The 24,615-nt window shown below is 40.9% G+C and overlaps 1 protein-coding gene across 1 annotated transcript in view; it reads right to left on the bottom strand.

The window, feature by feature from the left end:
- Positions 1-805: 805 nt before the first annotated feature.
- The window catches only part of HIF1AN (hypoxia inducible factor 1 subunit alpha inhibitor), a 46,740-nt gene continuing 22,930 nt past the window's right edge, over positions 806-24,615 (bottom strand). Inside the window, exons 2-8 of the mRNA XM_073596589.1 lie at positions 22,221-22,471; positions 15,707-15,855; positions 15,223-15,368; positions 13,133-13,239; positions 8,230-8,293; positions 4,605-4,715; positions 806-3,350 (exon numbers count right to left, since the gene is read on the bottom strand). Coding sequence (XP_073452690.1) covers positions 3,306-3,350; positions 4,605-4,715; positions 8,230-8,293; positions 13,133-13,239; positions 15,223-15,368; positions 15,707-15,855; positions 22,221-22,471 — 873 coding nt within the window. The 3' untranslated portion in view covers positions 806-3,305. The remainder of the gene's footprint in view (positions 3,351-4,604; positions 4,716-8,229; positions 8,294-13,132; positions 13,240-15,222; positions 15,369-15,706; positions 15,856-22,220; positions 22,472-24,615) is intronic.

Here is a 24,615-nt window from a genome sequence, read left to right as displayed (position 1 = left end):
AAAGAATGTTCTTTGACACAAAATATCAGAGCAACAATCTATGTGTGATTCTTCAAAAGATTCATCCACGGTGACATAGGCCGAGACACCCAAGAAGTGAGAGGGTAAGATAGGAAAGGTCCTCCACCTTTAAAATCACTGCCGCTTACCAGCTACATAGATCTCTTGTTAAGGAGATCAAAAACCATCTGTGGCTTGTTCCCCAGCCCCATGTCTCTGTGGCTCAGCCGGCTCGACTATCTTTTGACACACTATTTTTTATCTATGGCAATTGTAAGTGCAATCCTTTCTTTTAACTAATAAACGTTTTAAGGATTCACACTATGGAAGCATTTTTATCCTTACATGGGGACTAACTAACCGTTGGCATACACTGGCGAGATCCAGTGAGGAGGAATCTGGGATACTTGCTAAGCACAGAGATATGGGGCTAGGGAACAAGCCACAGCCGTTTTTTGATCTCCTTAACAAGAGATCTATGTAGCTGGTAAGCGGCAGTGATTTTAAAGGTGGAGGACCTTTCCAATCTTACCCTCTCACTTCTTCTTGGGTGTCTTGGTCATATGTCACCGTGGATGAATCTTTGGAAGAATCACACATAGATTGTTGCTCTGATATTTTGTGTTAAAGAACATTCTTTCTTCATAGACATATAAGAGTAAAGTGGACACTTAGGAGGGTTTACAGCTTTGTTTTTGATTCATATGCATGTTTTAATGGTTCACATGTCACATTATCAAACTTTAATTCAGCGCAGCTTATTTTTACTTAAGTCTATTGATTGTGTGTGCCTCACATGAAGTTGCAGCAGTTTGTTATTTTACTAATATCACTTTTGTAATCATCACTGAGTGGTTTACAGATAGCGCAGTAATTAACTTTTGACATTGTCAACTAAGTGCAATACAGATTCTGACTGGTTGTTGTGGTCTACCTTTTTAAAGGGTATTTCCAGGAAATCTGCAAAATCCTGACGGAAGTTTCTGTGTAATAACCAGTAAATACCTCCCCATCCTACAGGTCCTGGGTCCTACTAACAAATCTGCAATGCCAGATTTCACTAGGCAGCACCTTATATCAAATTCACTTGGTCAGTGATTTCTAGAAAGCTATAAAAAGGATTTCTTTGAAAGCATAAATAAAATAAATTTACCTTGACCCTCCTGAACTAATCTATACCCCCACCCAAGCTGTTTGATAAACACAGTAGTTCAGACCCGGTCTACTCTGCAGTTTACATGGCGGAAATTTCTACCCAATGCTGTCCTTACTTTGTGCTGTGAGCCCCTGCAGACTTGTATGAAACCCTCTCCCAAGAATGGAGATGCCTCTATACAACTCTATGAGGTCTCACTGCACAGATACAGCCAATATCATTAATATTAATGAATTCTGCACTTCTGATTTGAAGTAAAAAAACGATGTGCTTGCAATGTCTCTAAATTGTCAATAAAATTCCACCTAAAATTTGTGTGCATACAAATCCAGCATTTTTGCCCAGAGATGCTGTAACCAAGTAGGCCACAGCTTCTACAGTAAGAAGCTAGGGTAGGAGGGTTTGGTGTGAATTAGTCCAGGAGGGTGGCTTAGAGTAGATTTTATTAATGGTACACATGAGCCTATACATGCCCACTCAATTTGTTAAAAAAATGTTTTCCTATGGTCACTCAATTAAAATGGCTTCTTCACTGATACACTTAGACATAGAGCTGCAAAATGAGAATCACGATTTTATTTTTTTGCTTAGAAGATAGATCACGATTCTCTCACGATTCTCGCGGCGTAACATCATCTTTCACATTAAAACAAAAATATTGGGCTAACTTTACTGTTTCATTTTTTTTTTTAAATTCATTGAAGTGTATTTTTTCCAAAAATTGAGTTTGAAAGACCGCTGGGCAAATACAGTGTGACATAAAATATTGCAGCAATTGGCATATTATTCCCTAGGGTCTCTGCTAAAATATATATAATGTTTGGGGGTTCCAAGTAATTTTCTAGCAAAAATATTGATTTTAACTTAAGAAACAAGTGTCAGAAAAAGATTTAGACTTTAAGTGGTTAAACTTCCTGCATTTACACCTTGATAAAAACATGGCAGACTGCCTGGATTTTTTCTTTACACAGAAGTTTATTCCTTTGATCTAAGAAGGAAGAGTTAGTTACAATGTTTCATCTTAAAAACTTGGCAGACTGCCCGATGTTTTCTTTTGACAGCTGAGTGAGCAGATAAGTCTCTCCACTTATATGAAAGAATCGGCAAACTCTGCAATAGAGAGATTGTCAGGGGGGTTGAATCGAGGTCACAATTTTTTAAAGATTAATTGTGCAGCTCTACTTAGACATCAACCTTTTGCCATAGGGACTAGCCATAGTATAGCTTAATACATAAAGCTGCAAGTTATTCACTACTGAGAGACTGCAAATATTAAGGGGAACTGGCCTTGGCGCTGACAGATGTGATGAAAACGTTGCTAGGAGACTAATTTTACTCTGCATGGAGAATAAATGTTGTAGGCACTAGCAAGATGAACAATTTGGTATCCTCTTCTTTAATCCTCAGTATCACATAAAATCACTGTGTAAGCAGCAAAGAGAGGGACATACAATTCTTTAACTTGTCTTCCATGTGCAGCTTGAATATCAACAACTCCTGCAAAGAGAATCCAGCTTTCTGAAACACTGTTTCCATTATAAAACAAAAGATCTTCAAAAACGGTTAACCATTTGGAAAGGTTTTCTTTCCAAATATGACGTCTGTGTTATCTAAAAGTAATTGATGTAATTGCCTGAGTAGTCAATTTGTTTTTTTGCAACCGTTTCCTTTGATGATGTCCATAAAGCATACACTTTATATTAGAAAAAAGTTCAATGGCAAAAAAAAAAAAAAGGGATAGGATATCATCAAAAATTGTCCATGAAGGATGCCTTAATTAAAGCAAAAGTTTATCATGGCTGACTGAGGTCTTTGGATATGGTACCTGAAGCAGTGATAGGCTGTGGTAAACATGCAGACAAAATGGAAAATGGGCAAACAGAAAGCCATCCAAGTCCACTGTCTGAATAGAGTGCAAGGAGCAATAGGTGTTGCATTGTTTTGTTGATCGTCATCTTTCTCGTCTTCAGCAACCAGAAAATAAATACAGAAGATCTTTAAGTACAGTAGTGAGTGGTGTAATCCAAAGTACCGGAGAACAGTTGGCCAGTTAGGTGCTTCCAATGGGCATTATGCTTTTTGTTCATCTTGAAAGTGAATCAAGAAAGCAGCAGCACACACACTAGCTCACTGCTCTTTACAGCTCAAATTAATCATAGCGCCCATTTATCATTGTGTTTAACAAAGGTCCAACCTGCAAACAACACGACAGAAATGGAAGAATAAAAGTCTGGAATTCTAAACAAAATCAATAAAAAACAATCACAATGTGAATAGATTTGTTCATATTAGGTTGAGTGGGGTGTGGGTTGGTCCCCAATAAGGTTTTTACCGCTGTGTAGGTCCTTGGTGATGATGAAAAATATATTGATAAGATATGAGTCCAACAAAAATGGTGAAAGGTCTGAGGAATAGGACACATTTTGGAAGAGTGGGAGACACAAATTAAACCTTTAAAAAAATTAAAAGCATATCTAAACCCAAAACCAAAAATGTTGTCCCCCTAGGATAGGACTACAGGGACCCCCTCTTCATCTCCATAACATAAGAGGGTTCTGTAGTCCACAGTGATAGCTGGGGATGTTCTGTAGTTCACAGAAAGGAACTGAGAAAGCAGCTGAAATTATTTGAGATTTTGGCTCAGTTCACAGGAAGTTAAAAGACTGGACCTCTGATAGAACAAACTAGTATATTTCTGTGCTTATAGATAACCTATTTAGTCTGAAATAGGGACAAAGTGCAGCCACCACATGTAAAGACTTGTAAGCTGCAAAGTAAGAAATTTTGCTTTTGGGTTTAGATAAGCTTTAAGGTTGTGAATAAGATTCTACTACAGGGCAGTATTTTCAATATAAATCTGAGATCGAGAACAGGGGGTTGCAAGACCTTGACCACTTCCCGATGGATGGACGTGCATGGACATCCTTCATTTTTATCTGTTTTACTGCAGCTACAAGCATCATCCTGGTATCTTTTTTTCAGCCAGCAATTCCGTGTGTTGTAAAAGCCATCCTAGCAGCTGATTAGCTGCTTGATTGCTTTTACAGGCAGCGGGAGAAGACGTCCCCCCGCCTGAGCCTCTACAGGGCTCTTCTGTTTGATCAGGGAGCCCGGGATCCAATCCGGTTACCATAGAGGTTAGATTACCCAATGGTCCACGGCCAGATGACCTATTACAGCTTCTGCATTTACACAGCAAATCCCGATTGTCATTGTTACAATCGAGAGTTGCTGTGTAAATGCAGGGACAGGGGAGGGCTGGGGGGGGAGTGAGTGGCAGAAGGCCAGCATGTACTACACATGTCCTTTGTACTTTAATTCAGTTTTATGGATGTGTGTAGAATGTCCAGTGTCCATTAAGCATTATAGCCCTCAGTTTAAATGAGCAGTAGGACAGCATTAACATGCAAGGAGACAAAAAGAAATGTCAGAAAAAGACCACACATACCTCTTGTGGGCTTCCAAGAGCTTCTCCAAGCATCTTTTCAATATTTCGCATTATAGCCACTTTTTGATGAGCTTTGAGTGGGTATTCTATTCTTTTCGGGGTTGGGGCACCCTTACAGGATAGAATGGCACAAAAATAAGCAAAAATGCAATACTAATTATACATTACATTCCAATAATACATTAAATAGTGAAGATAGTATAGCAAAAATAATGTAATTAAACTGAAAGGATAAGTTCACCTTTCATAACATGTTACACCCATATTCCGGGTATACTGTGACATGTTACAGATGCAGCAGCTCCCACAACCCCCCCCCCTCCCCCTTTTCCCGATTACTCGTTTTGACAGGGAGTGGAGGATCTTCTTCCCCAGTTCGCTGTCAAAAAAAAAAAAAAATGCGCCCGCGTGGAGATCTGTCCACATCATTCACTCAGGGTTCTGTGAATGTGAAAACTACAACTACATTTGCAGCTGTTGGCTTGTAGTTCTCAATGAACTACCAGGGTGCTGTTGAGCACTCTAGGTAGTTAATTGTGCCTCCCTGCCAGTGTGTAACTGCCTGTACGTATGATGTATGGCCAGACAGCTTACACAGACAGTCAGCAAGGGCCCTGCATAGCACCCACGATCTGCTGATTACAGGTGCAATGCTGTGCAGGCTCATAGTAAAAAAAATAATAAATAAATGCACATTTTTTTTACCTGCAAAAAGATTTTTTTAAAGGTGAACTTTTTCTTTGAACTTGAATTCCAGGTATGTATTTTATTGCATAGTTACATTGTTACAGCTTGGCACCATTCAAAGTACGCCTTGCATTTTTCTGAATGGATGTGAATCATGATTTTGTTGCTTAGAATAAAGATCACGATTCACAGCGCGACATCATCTTTCACATTTTACAAAAAAATTGTGCTTAGTTTTTTTTTTTTCTAAATTCATTGAAGTGTATGTTTGCTATTGAAAGACCGCTGCGCAAATACAGTTTGACCTAAAATATTACAATGACTGCCATTGTATTATTAAATGTTTGGTTTGGTTTCTAAGTAAATGTCTAGCAAAAAATACTGATTTTTAACTTGAAAGCAACAAGTGTCAGAAAAAGGCTTATGCCACGTACACACGAGCAGTCTTTGACCAGACTGGTCCGACGGACAATTCAATGGTGCGTGGGCTTCATCAGACCTGCAGCAGACTTTTTCGGCTGAAAATCTGACGGACCTTAGATTTGGAACATGTTTTAAATCTTTCCGACGGACTCGAGTCCTGTTGAAAAGGCCACTCGTCTGTATGCTAGTCCGACGGACAAAAACGGACACTAGGGCAGCTATTGGCTACTGGCTATGAACTTCCTTATTTTAGTCCGGTCGTACGTCATCATGTACGAATCCCTCGGACTTTGGTGTGATCGTGTGTAGGCAAGTCCGTTCGTTGGGAAAGTCCACCGAAAGTCCGTCGGATAGACCGTCGGACCAGTCCAGTCGAAAAGTCCGCCCGTGTGTACGCTGCATTAGTCTCTAAGTGGTTAAACTGAGCACATTTGCAGACTGAAGTTCATCCCTTTGATCTAAAAAAAACAAATGATACAATGTTTATTTTTATCTCAGCGCTGAGCATTGTTGTGATAAACTTTGCAGGCTGCCTTTTTTTTTTTTGACAGCTCTGAGCAGAGAATGGCTCTCTACTTGTTACATGAATCGTGGAAATGCCAGATTAAGATTGTGAGGGGGGTTGAATTGAGATTGCGATTTTTTAATGATTAATCATGGAGCTCTAATGCAAAGTATTCTGATTGGACAAGGAGGAATTTGTGAAATCACCACCCTGACTCTCCGCCTCCTCCAATCAGGTCCTACAAGTATAAAATAAGCATGCATACTTCGTTACTTATGCAATAAAATCTATACCTGGAGTTCAGCTTAAAGGCCATGTTTACATTTTTTTTTTCTAAAATCCAGCTCCCTCATGTACAAATATAGCATTATTGTACTTCTTTTGCAAAAAATTAAACCGCTTTCCAATTATTATACACACGCTTACCTCACTGTCTTCATGGTTGTTTAAAAACACTGCTCGATTATTTCTGCCTTACTTTCTGGACAGACTTTAGGTCATGACAGAGGAAGGTGTTGACCAGCTGATCTCATTAGCACACACCCTGCATCATCTACCCTCAGCTGGTCAACTCCTTCCTGTGTCATTATCTAAAGTCTGTCCAGGAAGTAAGGCAGAATTAATCAAGCAGTGTTTTTAAATAGTCATGAAGACAGTGAGGTATGCGTGTGTAAAAAAAAAATAAAAAGCGGTTTTATTTTTGCAAAATAAGTACATTAAAGTGGATGTAAACCCAATGTCATTCTTTCTAAACTACTGCCATAGGGGTTATCTATAAGGATATACATGCCTCCTGCATGCATCTTTATCTGTCAAATATCTCCCCTCTGTCTGGTATGAGAGCCGAAAAACTGCATATTCTGTGGGTGGGTCTGTTGTCTGGAGCTCAGTGTGTGATGTCAGTAGACTCCCCGCCCACCTCTACACTCCCATTGTCAATATGCATTTTTCTCTTGTGTATTTCTTACACTGAACTTCTGCTATGATCTCTAACATTTGGTGAAAAGACAGGAATGTAACCACATGACTTCAGCATGCCAAATCATGCTGAGGTGTGGAAAAGCCAATCTTTGCAGAGCTGCTGAAGAAAGCTGTGGGGTGGGAATTAAAAAATAATGCATGTCTTAGGCTAGTGCACGAGATGTAAATCACCTGTCACTCACAGCAAGGGGGAGGATTTGACAAAGTTTTTCTCTGTTTGTCAAAATTTATCTCACTGAACAAAACATTTTTCGGGTTTACATCCACTTTAAAGCGGGGGTCCACCTATCTATCGGTTTTTTTTTTTTTTGAGTTCATTCACAAACTTTTCTTCTCAGCATTACATACTCACATATTGTGTGTAATATGTCCGCCTGTGTCAGATTTCGTCGGAAAGAATAACTTATATTATTCACTGCAGGCGGTTTCCATCTTCACTGTGGGCATTTGAAGCCCACAAGCATTTATTTCCTGGATGTGGTGAATGCTGTGCTCCCAGCATTCACCGCTCATTCCCACACATGCTCAGTGGCATCCTGGGAAGCCTGAGACTAACTCCCAGGAGTCTGGGAGAGGCTAGAAACACGCCTACTCCCACGGGAGAACCAGGAAGTGCAAAGAAGAATAGAAAAATAAAAGGTAATTACGGCGATTTAAATTTTTTTAAACGGCATGTCAGCATCTAGGCAAGGAAGAGAATACATACAGATATTGTTCAAAATTTGGGTGGAACCCCGCTTTAATGCTATATTGGTACATACGGGAGCTGGATTTTAGAACAAAAAAAATGTAAACGTGGCCTTTAAGCTGAACTCCAGATGAACTTAACCTTTAAGGTTTAGTTACATTCAAGAACTAAAACAAGTTTAATTTGTTGAATGTTTGTAGCAAATACACACAACTATTATAGGGTCTATAATAAATTTATCAAAATGATGCATTCTTATCATACTATTCAAATAAATACATTTTCTAAAGGTATATGTAAAACTAAAAAAAAAAAAAAAAAAAAAAAAAAAAAAAACTTACCTTATACCAAAAGTTAACTGTAATTGTTATCCCTCCATCAAGTAATGATTCAATATGGTGCCACCTGTAATATATATTAAGTGTTCATAAAAATGATACGCTCCATTTTCGATATAATTAGAACCATGACAAACCATAAAACTAATAACCGTAAGAAATAGGCAATGAAAATACATGGTGTGACCCCAAGGAAGCCCAGCTACAGTGTTTCCCCGAAAATAAGACCTACCCCGAAAATAAGCCCTAGTTTAAAAAGCTTGTAAAATCCTATAATCCAATCTATTACAGTAGCATATAATGTACAATGTGTGCGTTTCTGTAATATAATTACAGGGAAGAGAGTTCCGGCGGGTCACGGAAGCGCAGAGCGACGCTATAACGAAGGTATTTGGCACAATTATATTACAGAAACACACATTGTACATTATATACTACTGTAATAGAGTGGATTATAGGATTTTACAAGCATTTTAACTCGGTTCACACTGGGGATTCCTTTCAGGCAAGGAGAGAGAGGGGGAAATAAGACAGCACATTACATGGTATGACCTACACCAAAAATAAGCCCTACTGTGTCTTTTGTTGTCAAAATTAATATAAGACCCGGCTTATTTTTGGGGAAACATGGTAATGGAATTAATTCTTTCCTTGTTGGAGCCATTTTTTCATTTTCTGCACACATGCTACATTTTTTCACATAAAAGTGAGCTTAAAGTGATACTAAAGTTTATACTTACCTGCTCTGCGCAGTGGTTTTGCACAGAGCAGCCCCAATCCTTCTCTTCTCGAGTCCCTGGCCCCTCCTTCCTGTTGAGTGCCTCCACAGCAAGCAGCTTGCTATGGGAGCACTCGACCTGCAACTCTGTGTATCCATTCAGACACGGAGACTCGCCTAGGCCCCGCTCCCTCTCACTTCTCAGTGGCCAAGTCTGATTGACAGAAGCGGGAGCCATTGCTGTGCTTCAGCCAATCAGGAGAGAGAGTCCCGGATGACACAAGGCATTCGTTGGACTTCACTGGATGGAGATGGGGCTTCAGGTAAGGATTGGGGGGCTGCTGCACACAGGAGGCTTTTTATCTTAATGCAAAGAATGTATTAAGATAAAAAAAACCTTCTGACTTTACAATCTCTTTAAAATTCCAAACATTACCTATTTTATGAAAGCTGAGGACCCATAGAAAAAAAAAAAAACATAAAAAAAAAAAAAAAAAAAAAAAAAACAGTAGTTAACATTTTTTTATGGTGCACGAAATTAGCACAACTGTTTATCAAATCTTTAGCTTCAGCAAAAAAAAAATACAATTTATTCTAGTGCTCAAAAACACAATAAAATATATACATTTTCTGTAACATATAAAAGATAGAGTCAAGTAAACAGATACCAAATAAGCAAAGACTCCACAATGTGTTCGCCAGCAACACGTTGACAAACTTAGATACCCATAATTGGGCAGGCTGTTCAGACACATGTCTATCTATCAACTGACGTGTGTACAACCAGCCTTTTTGAAATGTTTCTCTCAATCAAAATGGCTGGGGGTGCCAATCAATGTATTGTTAGAATACAATAACGTGGTGGGAGGAATCCAGTGTGTGTGTTAACCTGCTGGTTAAAAATCAAAAAATGGACTTTTGTATTGCCAGCCTTAGAGATAACCCTAAAATTACTCCTCTCATTCCAGCAATACACGTGTTGCACAATTTTCATTTATGTACACGTGTGCAACATACATATGTTTTTCTGTGTGTATGTGCAAATGCAAGAGAGCTTTAAAAATGTTTCTAATTTTATTAAATTTTATTTTGCACTTATTTTTTCATTTACCTAATTTTGCTATCACAGGTGAGCGGATAAGACTCCTAGCACTTTTTGAGCGACAGGTACTCCCAATATAGTCATCCAAACCCTAATGCCTCCCTTGCAACTCTGCTGAGCCCTTCCAGGTTCCTACTTCACAGCAGAGAGGAAGGGATGAACCTTCCTCCATCCCTCTCTGCTTAACATCCTGCTTTATTTATTTTTTTTGTTTCTTTTTCTGTTTTTAGTCCTGGCGGCTAGGAGAAGGAGGTGAGGGGATTGGGGCACATAAAGCTCTGTATAAATTATATAAATACAGCCACCAGAACTCTTCTACAATATAGACAACAACCTGTTCTTGAAGAGTAAACTCATGGCTGGAGTTGTGACAGAGTTTGTTTTCACACCGCTTCTACCATAGACATAGTCTTTACCTTGATAGCATTAAAAGGGATAATGGTTCACAAAGTTTTTCCCACAGTTGACTCTGAAGCAAGTTCTTTTCACTACAGGCTCAACAAAAAGGTCTTAGGGCACTAGAGGGTCCAAATGAACATAATAACTCATTTCAGACTTGTTCTATAGATTTTTATGATTTTGCCAGTGCAGATAAAATACATGATCAGAATATCCATTTTTTTTTCACCGGATTCCATTCCCTACCACTGGGCTGCAGTGTAAAAAAATCCTGCAAGTTGCATATGGGATGCAATGTTTTACAACTTACTATTCAAGTGGATTTTAAAGGCCAAGTTCGCCTTTGTAATAAAATGCACTATGCAGTCAAGGGGCTCCATGTACTTTTAAAAAAAAAAAAAAACACTATGTAGCTTTAAAATTTTTAGTTTAACCACTTCAGCCCTGGAAGGATTTACCCCCTTCCTGACTAGGCCGTTTTTTGCTATATGGCACTGCGTCGCTTTAACTGGTCGTGCAACATTGTACCCAAAACAAAAATGTATGTCCTTTTTTTCAACACAAATAGAGCTTTCTTTTGGTGGTATTTGATCACCTCTGGGGTTTTTATTTTTTGCGCTATAAACAAAAAAAAGAAGAGCGAGAATTTTGCAAAACACAATGTTGTAGATTTTGCTATAATAACCCCAATTTAAAAAAAAATAAAATGAAACGTTTCCTCAGTTTAGGCTGATATGTATTCTTTTACGTATTTTTGGTTAAATAAAAAAAAAAAAAAAAAAAAAAAAAAAAAAGCTTGCAATAAGTGTATATTGATTGGTTTGCGCAAAAGTTATAGCGTCCACAAAATAGGGGATAGATTTACGGCATTTTTATTATTTATTTATTTACTAGTAATGGTGGCGATCTGCAATTTTTATCAGGACTGCGACATTGTGGCGGACTGATTGGACACTTTTGACACTATTTTGGGACCACTGACATTTCTAACTGTAGGGGGGATAGGACTGACTAGCAGAGGAGAGAGATTGGTGTTCATACTTAGTAGGAACACACGATCTGTCTCATCTCCCCTGAGAGAACCGAGATTTGGGTGTTTACACACACACAGACCCTGGTTCTCGCTCTGTCACAAGCGATCGCGGGTGCCCCGCGGTCATCGCCCGGGGGCAGACATCGGGCGCGGCTGCTGTGAAGTCTAAAAGGAGCGTCGTACAGCTACGGCGATTTGCCCAGCTGAGCCAACCTACCGCAGTATAACTGAGGCGGCTGGTCAGCTAGTGGTTAAAGTGCCTGTGGGCTCATTGTAGCTTACACTGTTAACTGAAAAACTATTTTTGAGAGTGATCTGGTATACCCTGTACATTGGGAGTGCTATAGCATCACTGCAACAAGTGCTTTCCCTTTTTAAACGGAAGTAAACCCATCCATTTAACCGTTTCAAAAAATGGTTACATTTCCAGCACATGCTGGGAATGCAACACTCCCATGGGTTGTGCTCTCAACCAAACTGTCAAACCATCCAATGGCTGATGTCATAGCTGATCACATGTGCAGCATCATGGCAGTTGTAGATCAAACAGAGGCCAAGATGGCAGCTTCCTTGGCTGAAAACGATAGGAGGGTTTACTTCCACTTTAAAGACTGGTTAGCGCTCTCAGCCATCGGCTTCTGTTGGACCGGCTGCCTTGCACATGGGCCAAATGTGGGACCGCTTCTATCTAACTGCCCAATGCTACCCGACAATCAGCCAGTATGTACTAGGTTTAAGTATTTAAGGGGACTGGGGAACTTATCATGGAAAGTTGTTTTTTTTACCTAATGCATAGAATTCTTTAATTAAGGTAGAAAATCTCACGCCTTTACAGCCACTTTAAAATATCAAAACTATCATTAAACTGGGATTCCAGTTACACACGACAAGGAGCACAAATGAAATGTAATGCCAAAATTTTAAATAAGTTAAAAACAAAAAGTAAAAAGCACATAAAAAAAAAAATTACCTAATATGACCTTAAAGTTAACTAAACCCTCTTTTTTTCAAAGGAGAAAGTCCATACTATATGTAGTCCTTTTCTTCTATGTTCCTTTCTTTCTGTAGTTGGGGGTCCCAAAGCTGCAGTCCCCAGCTCTCTGTTTGCAGATCTGCTTCAATGTGCTAAGAAGTCACAACTCACACAGCACTGGCAAACCATGCCCCTGAACCCTCCCCCTAGGAGTTTTTTTTAGGAGTTTTCCTATTGCTCCGCTGCCCTTGAAGCACAGATGTCAAACTGGTGTCCCTCCAGCTGCAGTGGAACTACAAGTCCCATGAGGCATTGCAAGGCTGCAAGTTACAAGCATGACCCCCCAGGCATGATGGGATTTGTAGTTCCGCAACAGGTGGAGGGCAGCCCGTTTGACACCCCTGCGGCTTAGAGCTTGATGAGTATCCAGAAAATTCAGGGAGTGGCACTGACAGATGCTGGGCCTGGCGGCTGTGACAAGGAAATCAGGTATATGTTTGGAGACAAGTGGTAGTAAAAGTACTGGGATTTTTTTTACCTTAGCTTTTTGAATGCATTCAGGTAAAAAATGTAAAAGTAATAGCCTTTAGAACTAGATAATGTCCTACTTCAATATGACATCGATGGCAAAAACCTCACTACCAACACAAAAAGCATGCAATTATACTGTAAGTGCCTTACCAGTACATGGGTATATAAAGAACATCACCGGGTCCCACCACAGTCTCATAACCAACCACATTCCTGAAGTTAGGAAACCGCTCTAGATCAGGATTCTCAAAATCCACCTAGATCATGAGGAAAATAGAACTCTAAGCTTGAAGTGTATGAATTTAATAAATACTTTACTATCAAAGAAGTCAGGTCTCTGTAAAAGGAAGCTGGTGTAAAAAAATAAAATAAAATAATTAAACATCTACTTATCCACCTATATCACAAATATGCCATTTAACTCCTTAAAGTGGATCTTCACTGCATCTGACCACCACAAACCAAAACCACTAATTTCTAATATTCAACTCCCCCCCATCCATCCATATCTCCATGCTTCCTTTTGTTGAGAAATCACTTTGAAAAACTACCCCTTAGCATTTCTAGCCATGGCCATCTTGAATAAGGACAAATGTTTCATGTAGCATTTACTTCCTGGAAGCCATCAGCCACTTAGCTCAGGCATGCAGGCAGTAGAGTGTGCATAGCTAAGAAAACCCCTCCCTGGATGTATGACGACAACTGCCTAGGCAAGAAAGTAGGAAGTAACTGAAGAAATATAAAATATTATATATATATATATATATATATATATATATATATATATATATATATATATATAATTATATACTCTATATAAAAAAAATATATACTTTCCTATCTATTTACTAATGCTAACAGCATGAGGATTAAAATAATCAATGCTGATTGGGAGAGTGAAGCTCCACTTTAATGCTAATGGGCAGTAGATCTACAGCCTAATCTGCAGGATGTACCAGCACAAGGCCATAAAACCACTACCCAACTATCACCCTTTCATATGCACCTCTATGTGGACATAGACAATGATTAAATAAATTAAAAATGATTGGAAAGGAGTATTTTTGTTTTTTTTAATAAAGATGTTATACTTACCTGCTCTGTGTAATGGTTTTGTACAGAGAAGCACTGATTGATCCTCTTTTCATCTCTCCCACCAGCGCTCCTGGCTCCTCCCCCTTGCTTTCTATGGGGGCACTTGTGTGTGCTTGCTCCCAAGCCCCACCCCTGCTCTCTTGTCACTGGTTGTGATTACAAATAGCTCCCAATGCTGTATCTGAGCCAATGAGGAGCTAGAGAGCCAAGATAGACTTGGCTCTCAAGTACATCGCTGGATCGAGATCAGGTTCAAGTATTTATTTATGGGGGGCTGTGGGTAGCTGCATGCAAAAGGTTTTTTACCATACCTTCTGCCTTTACAACCACTTTTAAAAGCAATCTTACTCAATTACAATCAAGGTTTGTTTAACCTTCAGGGCTTAACTGACGTTTAGGGCTGAGAAGAACTCCCTGGCTTTCAGAACTATCCATGTCACTAGTTTAAAGGGTATGTCCAAACAAAACACAAAATTTCCTTCTCCTCCCTTCCTAGGGTATATCCCACTATTTTTTGTATCTTGTTCCTGTAGCAAGAAACCGCTTTCATTACTCCTTGCATCATCATCACAAGCCTTGCAACTGCTGGGAGCTCAAATCCTAGTAACATAGGCATAACCCCAGAATTGCATGTCTCAATTGCCTTTTCCCCACATAGTAAAGAGGGGGGTGGGGGGCTCTTGGGAGTGAAGGCAGCATTATTTGCGGCAGGACAGAGAAGGGTGAGGGTATAAATGAAGTTTTGTAGTCCAGCAGGCAGAGATAACAATGATTGGGATTGCTTGCAGCAAATGCAATGTATTATCAGCTCTACAAGCACAATGGATTTATAGCAGATCAAAAGGTTTTTTTTTTTCTCTTTACTTGCAGTGTTATAAAAGGATTAAAAAAAAAAAAAAAAAAAAAAAAAGGTTTGAGATCTATTCCACTTTAACTAAAAAGAGGAAATAACGTTTGTCTGAAGTTGCCTTTATTGAAAAGGAAGAGAAAAAAAAACATCACAACAAAGTACACATTAAGCTAAGTAACTACATATTATCACTAACCACTAGGAAAAGTAAAATGTTTCCGAGTATCCTTCCTCACTGACATTAACAACAAATGAAGTTTGTATTTTAGCAAGCCTGCCAAAGTGTGGCTCTCACCTGGCTCTGTCTGTCACAGGGGTGGTGAACTGGATAAGGATAAAGGCATTCAAATTGTTCGGGTGGAAAGAGGATACACCGCTTATAGCCCTTAATCTGGGCAAAGAAGTTCTGCTGCTCGTCATAGTGTGCCGGAGTCACATTTCCTAAACACAAACAGCAACATGACCTTAGTCACGTACACAGGAGATCAACATGTAGAATGATCTTACTACACAAACAGAAATACACTTGTAAATACGCACTCTTACAACAAAATGGTAATGTGTAAAGACAGCAGAGCAGTTTCCCTTACAGAAGAACGGCCTTAGCATTATAAAAGGTTAGCCTTCCCTTCCCTAGTTATGACAAAAGAGTGTGGAAAAACATGTTTACACAGACTTGTTTATGGCATGATTTCACCTAAAGCTCTTCGATGACATTCCACACATGGCTACAGAAAAAGGATGTGCATACATTATTATTACACGGCTGGGTACCTTACCTTCCATGCCGATCAGCAGCAGGTTTGAAGTCAGCTGTCCCCAGCCGTGCTTTGCTTGTTGCCTATTAATCCAATTCCAATTAAAACCTAAGAAATCCACCACAATTTTTCGCCCTACAGTATCATTCAGAGTTTGCTGCAGATATAACCTGTACAGAGAAAACGTATTACAATGTATTTCTGTTAACTAGAAAAAGCTAGAAGTTCTGCTTCATATTAACAACTACTGAAAAACATTACAGAAACGCTATTGTACTGTCCCAGCAAGCAACTGTATTGTACTGTCCCAGCAGACGTAGTGGTTTATCCACACCAAACATGACGACACCGCCGGGTTCATAGATGGGATGAGCAGCCATGGACATGCAGCAACAATCTCATGCCTATCGGTTCAGAAAACACTTAACTATGCTCCACAATGACTATAAACCAACCATTTATTATGTTTACCCCCCACATCAAGAGCAATCCATTCTTTACGATTACCATCACCCCGGATGAGTGCCGATTATTGCTCCTTCTCTTTCCATACGTCTTACCTGACCTGTATTCTTTTAGTAGTGAATGCCACAAGAAATTGCTGACCTCTGGAAATACTGACCCATTTTAATGCATTGGGTACTAGTGTGTTAATATGGGATGATGAATAATGTCCAGCAAAGGTTGAGGTGAGGTTCTGCACCCAGTTTTGTGTGGCTACTGAAGAACAGTGCAGACAGTTGACATCTTTTATCTAGGATTATTGTTTGATTTTGAAGGATGCACTGGGGGGCCAAGATGAAAAGACTGACACAGCAAGAACCCTTTCACACAGGGCTTGTCCGTTTTGATGGACTCCACTTGCTCAGTAGGGATCGATCCGTCGATCTCCGCTGAGCAGGCGGATGACAGGTCCGTCTCTCTGCTCACTGTGCAGAGCCCCGCTGTCCTCTAAGGGGAGATCTGATATAAACGGATCCGCCTGTCAAATGGAAAATAGGGTTTCCGTCTGGATTTGGCAGACCGGATCAGATAGCGGTGGATGTCAGCAGACATGTCACAGCTGACATCCGTCGCTCCATAGAGGTGAATGGAGTGTGCGATCAGGTCCGTATGAAAAACGGACAGACGGACCTGATCGGACAGCATGTGTGAAAGGGGCCTTGGGGCCCATTCAGCGCTCTGTAGTACATGAGATTTTGTGTTCTGAAGTGCACTGCACTCAATTAGACAGGCTGTTCAAAATGAATGGGCTGCAAAGCACCTCAAACACATGAAAAATCAGGTGCTGACTGTATTTTAAACTGCACAGGACACCGTGCTTCTGATTGGTGTTGGGTGCCATTTACAATGAATGGCACCATAGCGCATATAACATGCGCTACCAGACTTCACCAAAAACGCAGTTAGTGTGGATGGGCCTTTAATGGATGGGCCTTTAAAGCCCCCTCTCTCAACCAGAGTTCTGACTGAGGTCATCAGGAGTTCTGCAGCATCCCGGTTGAGAAAGGCTGTCAGATAAGACCAATCTCCTGCTTCTCCACCGAACTGTACATTGGCACAGCAGGAGCTCTGCCAGGACAATGAAGTGAAAGCAGTGGAAGAGGGAGGCTTCCTGAGTTCTGACCTCTCCGCCTCCCCTTATAGGGCAGTACCCGGAAGTGCAGTACTCGCTTCAAGTGCAGGTACAGTGCTGCAGTTTTTAAATAGGCTGTGCGTATGCATGTCTTTTAGAGCTTGTTCATAATAGCAGCAAAAACTGCCGCTCCTCTGAAAAACAATTAATGCTCAGACAGCTTTTCTGAGGCATTTGACAGGCGGTGAAGAGGTGATATGTTCCCTCCTCATCACCTGTTTTAACCCCTAAAATGCAGTTGCAGGGAAGTTGCAGCACAGCCACATTCACCTGAGGGTATACTTCTAACTGCGGCGACAGCACGTATCCCTGGCTGTTGTCATTGCAGCTAAAGAGGGAACAGTTGAAGATAGTAAAAATGCTGCTCAGCCAGGCAGTTTTATTGTCCCCCAACCTCACATGTGAATCAGAATTTGGTTCACATGTGTGCAGCTGCATGTAGGACAGCACATTCACTTGAATGATCTTCCCTACTTGCAGAAACACAGGAAAAAAACAAGGAAAACTTTTTTTTTAAATCACGCCGCACCAAAAACGTACTGCATTTGTCAATGTGTTTGGGTACCATTAGGAAAGAATGGCACCCTGCACACCTGCTAAAGAGCATTGCGCTTGTCTGCATGTCAGAAATGCATGTCATTTTGCATGCGTTCCCCAGTGAGCAGTAATGTGTACCAAGTCTTAGACCGGGGTACCTTGTGACAAATACTTTTCAATGGCGTCCTGACAAAGTTGAGAAACCTTGCTTTTAAGTACAGCTTTTCTGCCTGCGTTTGTTTTTCAGGAAAGCTTTAAAAATGCTGTTGTGTTAATTTCCCACATCATGCAATCTACTACATTTTTTGTAATCAATCTGACACAGAATGGACTATAAGAAAATACCCAATATTATGGCACATGATGTTTAGAAGTTTTCAAGGCAACATTTTTCTTGAATATAGCTAGAACTTACATTAACCACAGTAAAATTAGTTATGTAGTTGGTACATGAGGAATAATGGTTTTGATATGGTTTTCTCTACTTAAAATACACTGGTCAAAGAAATATAAGGGTTGCCATTGTAGATCTCCTGCTGAAATGCTAGTTTCCTAGCTGTGTCCAAATTACTGTATATACTCGAGTATAAGCCGAGTTTTTCAGCACATTTTTTTGTGCTGAAAATGCCCCCCTTGGCTTATACTTGAGTCAGGTTATCTGCCGCCGTGTCAGTATTGATGCGGGGGAAGGAAAGCCAGATTACGCCGTACATTGTCCCATCCTATTCACAACAGGGCTGTGTGTATACGAAGTCTGTGCCGTCCAACCTCCTCCTCGTCCGTGACGAGGAGGAGGCGGAGGTTTGTTACAGTGGCTGTGTGCATAGGAAGTCCGCGCCGTCCACTGTAACAAAGCTCCGCCTGCTCCTCGTCACAGATGAACGAGGAGGAGACAGGACGGCGCAGACTAACTATACACACAGCCACTGTAATAAAGCTCCGCCCCCTCCTCATCATGGACGAATGAGGAGGAGGCGGGACGGCGCAGATATCCTATACACACAGCCCTGCTGTGAATAGGAGGGGACCATTTACGGTGTAATATGGCTTTCCTTCCCTCCGCATCAATATTGACACGGCGGATAAGGTACATGGGCACAGTATGGCTTGCAATGGGCACAGTGAGGCTTGCAATGGGCATTGTTGACCCTCTTTTCCACTTACAGTAGCTGCTGCATTCTCACCCTAGGTTTTTACTCGAGTCAATACGTTTTCCCGTTTTTTTGTGGTAAAATTAGGTGCCTCGGCTTATATTCAGGTCGCAAATATAAGATAAATTGTAGCGCTAAAACACACATGTATTAATAGTGAATAAAGTTCAAAGTGCATGTAGACGTAATGTCCCAAAAAAAAAGGGAATATATAATCCAAATAGGACAACAGTCCGCAGTGAGATTAAATAATCTGTGTATCAATCCTGTCTGCTTCCCAACCGTCAACTTGTATATCATCAACTTTAGCGAATAGATGGAATACGCTTACCAGAGAGGTTGGATTCTACTGCCATAAGCATAGAATCAATGGAGCTTGATGCCACCCTGGGCAAAGTAATGAAGTGTTGGAGGCAGGGGTAGAGCCTCTACCGGGCCGGGACATCCCCTCTATGTCCACCGAAGCAGAGCCAAAATGGATTCCAAAAAGCAAAGTGGTTTCTCAGTTCTTCGGGTGGTCGGGCGGCCGCAGCAAGCACGCTTCTCCCTATACAGGTGTATCCAGGCACACGGAGCCTGCATACACCTGTATAGGGAGAAGCGCGCTTGCTGCGGCCACCCGAAGAACTGAGAAACCACTTTGCTTTTTGGAATCCATTTTGGCTCTGCTTCGGTGGACATAGAGGGGATGTCCCGGCCCGGTAGAGGCTCTACCCCTGCCTCCAACACTTCATTACTTTGCCCAGGGTGGCATCAAGCTCCATTGATTCTATGCTTATGGCAGTAGAATCCAACCTCTCTGGTAAGCGTATTCCATCTATTCGCTAAAGTTGATGATATACAAGTTGACGGTTGGGAAGCAGACAGGATTGATACACAGATTATTTAATCTCACTGCGGACTGTTGTCCTATTTGGATTATATATTCCCTTTTTTTTTGGGACATTACGTCTACATGCACTTTGAACTTTATTCACTATTAATACATGTGTGTTTTAGCGCTACAATTTATCTTATATTTGTTACCTTTTTGTCTTATGGTTTGTAGCAGCTGGTTTTTGTTTTTTTGGGTAGCGCATTAATCATTTCTTTTTTTCACTCGACTTATACTCGAGTATATATGGTAAATGCTTCTCAGTTACTGACCTATAACAAGCATGCAGCAAATGAACATCAGAGATTATTCATACTTGTTCCAGGGCGCTAAAGCACTATACAAAGAAATGGCTGGGTGCGTCACAAGACAAATCACAGCCAACAGAACCAAGTAGCGAGCACTCATGAGGACTTCACAATGGGTGAAGCGTTTATTGTGATCTGACATTTTGGTGGGACTCAACTGTCGGATCACAATAAACGCTCTGGATGTCAGTTTCACTTATTGTGGAATCCTGACATTCTACTGCAACAAATAGACCTTAGTCCTGACAGACAACATGAGTGAGCTTACACAGAAGGCCCTGCCAAGTAAATCTTTATGGCAGTACTTCAAGGGCAAAAACAAAGGCTAAAAAGTGCTACAATTATTCTCCAGTAAAAATGTATTCACTCTGGGTGGAGCTTGTAGACAATAATACAAGGGTTAGGTTTCATTTTAATTAAGTTATTTTTTTTTTGTTTGGTTTCTGGATAGAGGATGAAGATTTCATTTTAGTCTATGTATACACTTGCAAGATTTATGCTCTTTATTTTTGCAAACGATTATTGCCACTCCCAAAAACATCAGGTTGCTTTTACTTGGGACATTAGCTTTCTGGCATCTGAGATGTGCTCAACCCAAAGACCTAGTTCACACTGGCATTTAAAGCAGGCATTTGAGAGGTGTTAAAAACACCCCTCAAACGTCTTTGCAAATTATACAATGGACAGCACACAGTGCTGTTCACACTATGAAAACATGAAGCCTCATGACGAGTCAGGAGGCGTTTGAAGCCTTTCAACACCTCCCATTCAAGTCTATGGCAATGCTTCGCAAATGCTCTGGCAGGCAGTTGCGGTGCGGTTGCGGGGCATTAAGTTTACTTTATTAACTGTAATGGAATAGATGTCTGTGGAGCGGTTTTAATATGCCTTAACACTCAAACGCTTTAAAACTGCCCATAGGGCATTTAGGGAGCATTTTTAACTGGTCATTAACGCCTGTAAAACGCCAGTCTAACGCCCATACTAAAGCTCATTAACACGCGTTTAACGCCCATACTAACACTATAGGAGCGTTTGTTAAGCATTCAAAATTTTTATCAAGTGTGAACAAGCCCTATCACAAGAATATGATCATTACAAACATCTAGCAGGGAAGCCATCTAGGATCTTGTCGTCATTAAACACTACTCTTCCCAAGTCCCTCAGCTACAGGTTAGGGATCAACCGATATAATTTTTTTTGTGCCGATATGATACTGATATTTCGGCCACCTCTCCTGCCGATAGCCGATATTTTTTTGCTGATATTTTGTACATTTAAAAAAAAAAAATTTACACAGTGTCATTTTACATTTTTTTTGTTTTGTTATGACTGTTATTGCTGTCACAAGGAATGTAAACATCCCTTGTGACAGTAATAGGCATTGACAGGTACTCTTCATGGAGAGATCGGGGGTCTGTAAGACCCCCAAACCCCTCCACTGCACTTCAAAATATTCAAAATATCAAGATCGGCGTTTTTGAATACTTTATTTTTTTTTTTAAACTGGCGCCTTTAAGATGCCAGTAACCCAGGAAGTGAAGTCATGAGATGTATCCGGATTACTAGATCCGAGACCCAAAGCATCGGCCAGCCGGCGTACGTGCTGGCTGGTTACTCGGGCCTCCCGGTGGGACGGGAGAGTCCAGGCGAGCGGTGGAAGGGGGAACATCCCCTCTCGCTGCTTGTAATAACAGCCGAGCGGCTGCTGAGCCACATCGGTTGTTATTACAATAAAGCCGGCGTCCGCTCTAAACAGTACCGGGGTGATGCATGCAGCTGAATGCATCACCCCGGTAAAACCCCTTGAAGCAATTTTGGTAATATCGGTCAGTTTTTTGACCGATGCTTCTAAAATAGTGAATATTGGCCACACCAATAATCAGTCGATCCCTACTACAGGTCTCTTTCTAGTTGAAGAAAACTTAATTATGAGGATCTGACATTTACACTTGGCTTCTGTGGCAAGCTAGACATCACTGTTATGTGACATGGCATCTTATGAGACAATACAATTAAGTCATCTTACCTCTCATCACCTCCTCTCTGTTCTACGTCTCTGAGCTTCTCCACAAACTCTGGAAACTTCATTTCTTGTCTGACAGACTTAGGCTTGAAGGTCTTAAAGTTCACCATTTTCTTCTCATCGTAATAGAGAAATTTGTGGCCGTTGGCACTGTACACAGAAAAGTCCCCATTGCCAATGTTGTCCTTCAGATAGTCCAAATCCCACTTCAGAGCTGGATGAACCAGATTCGTTTCGGTCAGAACCACAGGTTCCTATTTCATAACAAGAAGATCAAGGTGTTAAGTTAAGCAACGCTGATGTGTTAACACGTAAACCTAAAAGAAAGACGAGAAAAATATGCTGCAATAGTAACAGTCATAAGGAAAACAAAACGTGAGCTATCAAACAGGAGTGAAAAAAAGGGTATTTAAGTGTTTACAAAGTAAATTTATTTTTCAATTCAAATAATAAACATGTTATACTTACCTGCCCTACGCAATGGTATTGCACAGAATGGCCCCAAACCGTGTCTTCTGGGGTCCCCTGCCACGCCGTCAGTGGGATCTTCCCTGCCTGCTCCCACAGAAAACAGCTTGCAGATGTGTAGGCTTGATTCCGAGCCAGGCTGTGTGCATCAATTGACACACAGAGCACCCCTCAGGCCTGCCCATGCTCCCTTTCTAAAGGTAAAGCATAGTAGTAGCGGTTATCTTTCAGGTTTTCGCTACTTAAATATCAGACTCAGTCCTTGTTCACATTGATGCTACTTTAAAATCATGCTATTTCACTCGAAGTAGCACAATTTCAAAGTAACAGGACAGCGTAATTTCAGGTGCTACTTGAAAGACATCTGTGCAGCTTCATGCCCAGATGTCTATTGAAGTTGCACCGGAAATCAGCAAAAGTAGTGCAGGAGGTACTTTTACAAATCAGTGCGGCGCCGCGCAGTCAGCGTCACACCGATTGGAACAATGCCATTGCCGGCAATAGGCTGCAACTTGTCACGTGATTTAAACTTGACAAATCGCTCCAATGTGAAGAGAGTTTTCAGCGTTGTGCCGAAAGAAAAAAAAGGCTCCAATAACGGCTGGCGAAATCACCCGTGATTTTACCGTGCTTATGGTGTGTTTTTCATAGGTAATGTAACTCAAAAAATGCATCAAAAATGCAACATGGGTGCAATTTTAATGTGTTCTTGCTCTGTTTACAATGTATTTCAATAGGGAGGTGCATTTTTGTTGCGTTTTTTAACTGACAAAATATGCACAAAAAATGCAGCAAGCAGGATTTTTGAACACGGTTTCAAAAAGTTGCCGATACTGGCCGATTAATAAATTCATAGTCATTTAAATTCATGATATTAATTAAAAAGTCAAATATAATACAATTATTTATAAAAAATATATATATATATATGTCCACAGCCAACAGGGCCTACAATGGGCACGGGAGCATCAGAACTGGACCACAGGACAGTGGAAGATGGTGGCCTGGTCTGCTGAATTCAAGAATTGATTTAGGAAAACAACAGGTGGGACTAGGCCTCCAAATTCTGGAGATCTAAATCCAGCATCTGTGGGATGTACTGAAAAAAAAAAAAGGTTTGACCCATGGAGGGCTCCACCTCGCAACTTAGAAATAAAAGCAAAGTAGAACTAAAGGCAACATTTTTTCCCCTAGTTTTGGATAGGATGGAGAGGAATTAGAACACCTGTCAGTTTTTATTGCTGTCTGTGAGATTCACCCTCTTTATTTGTCCTGTTTATCATTGAAAGTGAAAGAAAATTTAGGGATTCTGACACCAGAACAGTAAGAGGAAAATCTTCCACCAGGGACTAGTTTTAGCGATACCCCAGGATTCTCTCACTGTGGAGGGATTTCCTCTCACTTCCTATTTTGGCTATGGGGCAGGAAGTGAAGGGAAATCTCCCCAATGTGACATATAAGACAAAAAACACTGACAGGGGTTATAACCCTCCCTACTCTACCTGGCGCCTGAAATGTACCACCCCTACCCTCCTGCTATGTATCCTGGGCTCCGCTTGCCCATTTGCGTGCCCTGGATTGGCATAGCGGGTTCCGCCAGGAAGAGGGGAGGGAGGTGAGTGGACACAAGTCCGCTCTCCTCCCCTTCTTGTTTCTGACCCCATCAAGGCCAGGAAAGACTGTAATGCAGTGCAATGTTCAAAGAAGCACAGAGGAGATGTGCAGGGTCTTTTAGACCCTGGATGTCCCATTAAAGAGAACCTGTCACCATAAAAATCATCACATAGGGGACCTTTTGTCCCCTATGTGATGGAAAAAAAAGAGTTAAAAGCGGAGTTCCAGTACAAATACTGTAGCTGCTGACTTTTCATACAAGGACACTTACCTGTCCAGTGAGCCCACGATGTTAGCACCCTTAGCCGAACCATCC

The sequence above is a fragment of the Aquarana catesbeiana genome, linkage group LG08 (genome assembly GCF_042186555.1).
Source record: "Aquarana catesbeiana isolate 2022-GZ linkage group LG08, ASM4218655v1, whole genome shotgun sequence".
NCBI lineage: Eukaryota > Metazoa > Chordata > Amphibia > Anura > Ranidae > Aquarana > Aquarana catesbeiana.
Note: the sequence above shows the minus strand (reverse complement) of the source record. Positions and strands in the feature narration are given on the sequence as shown.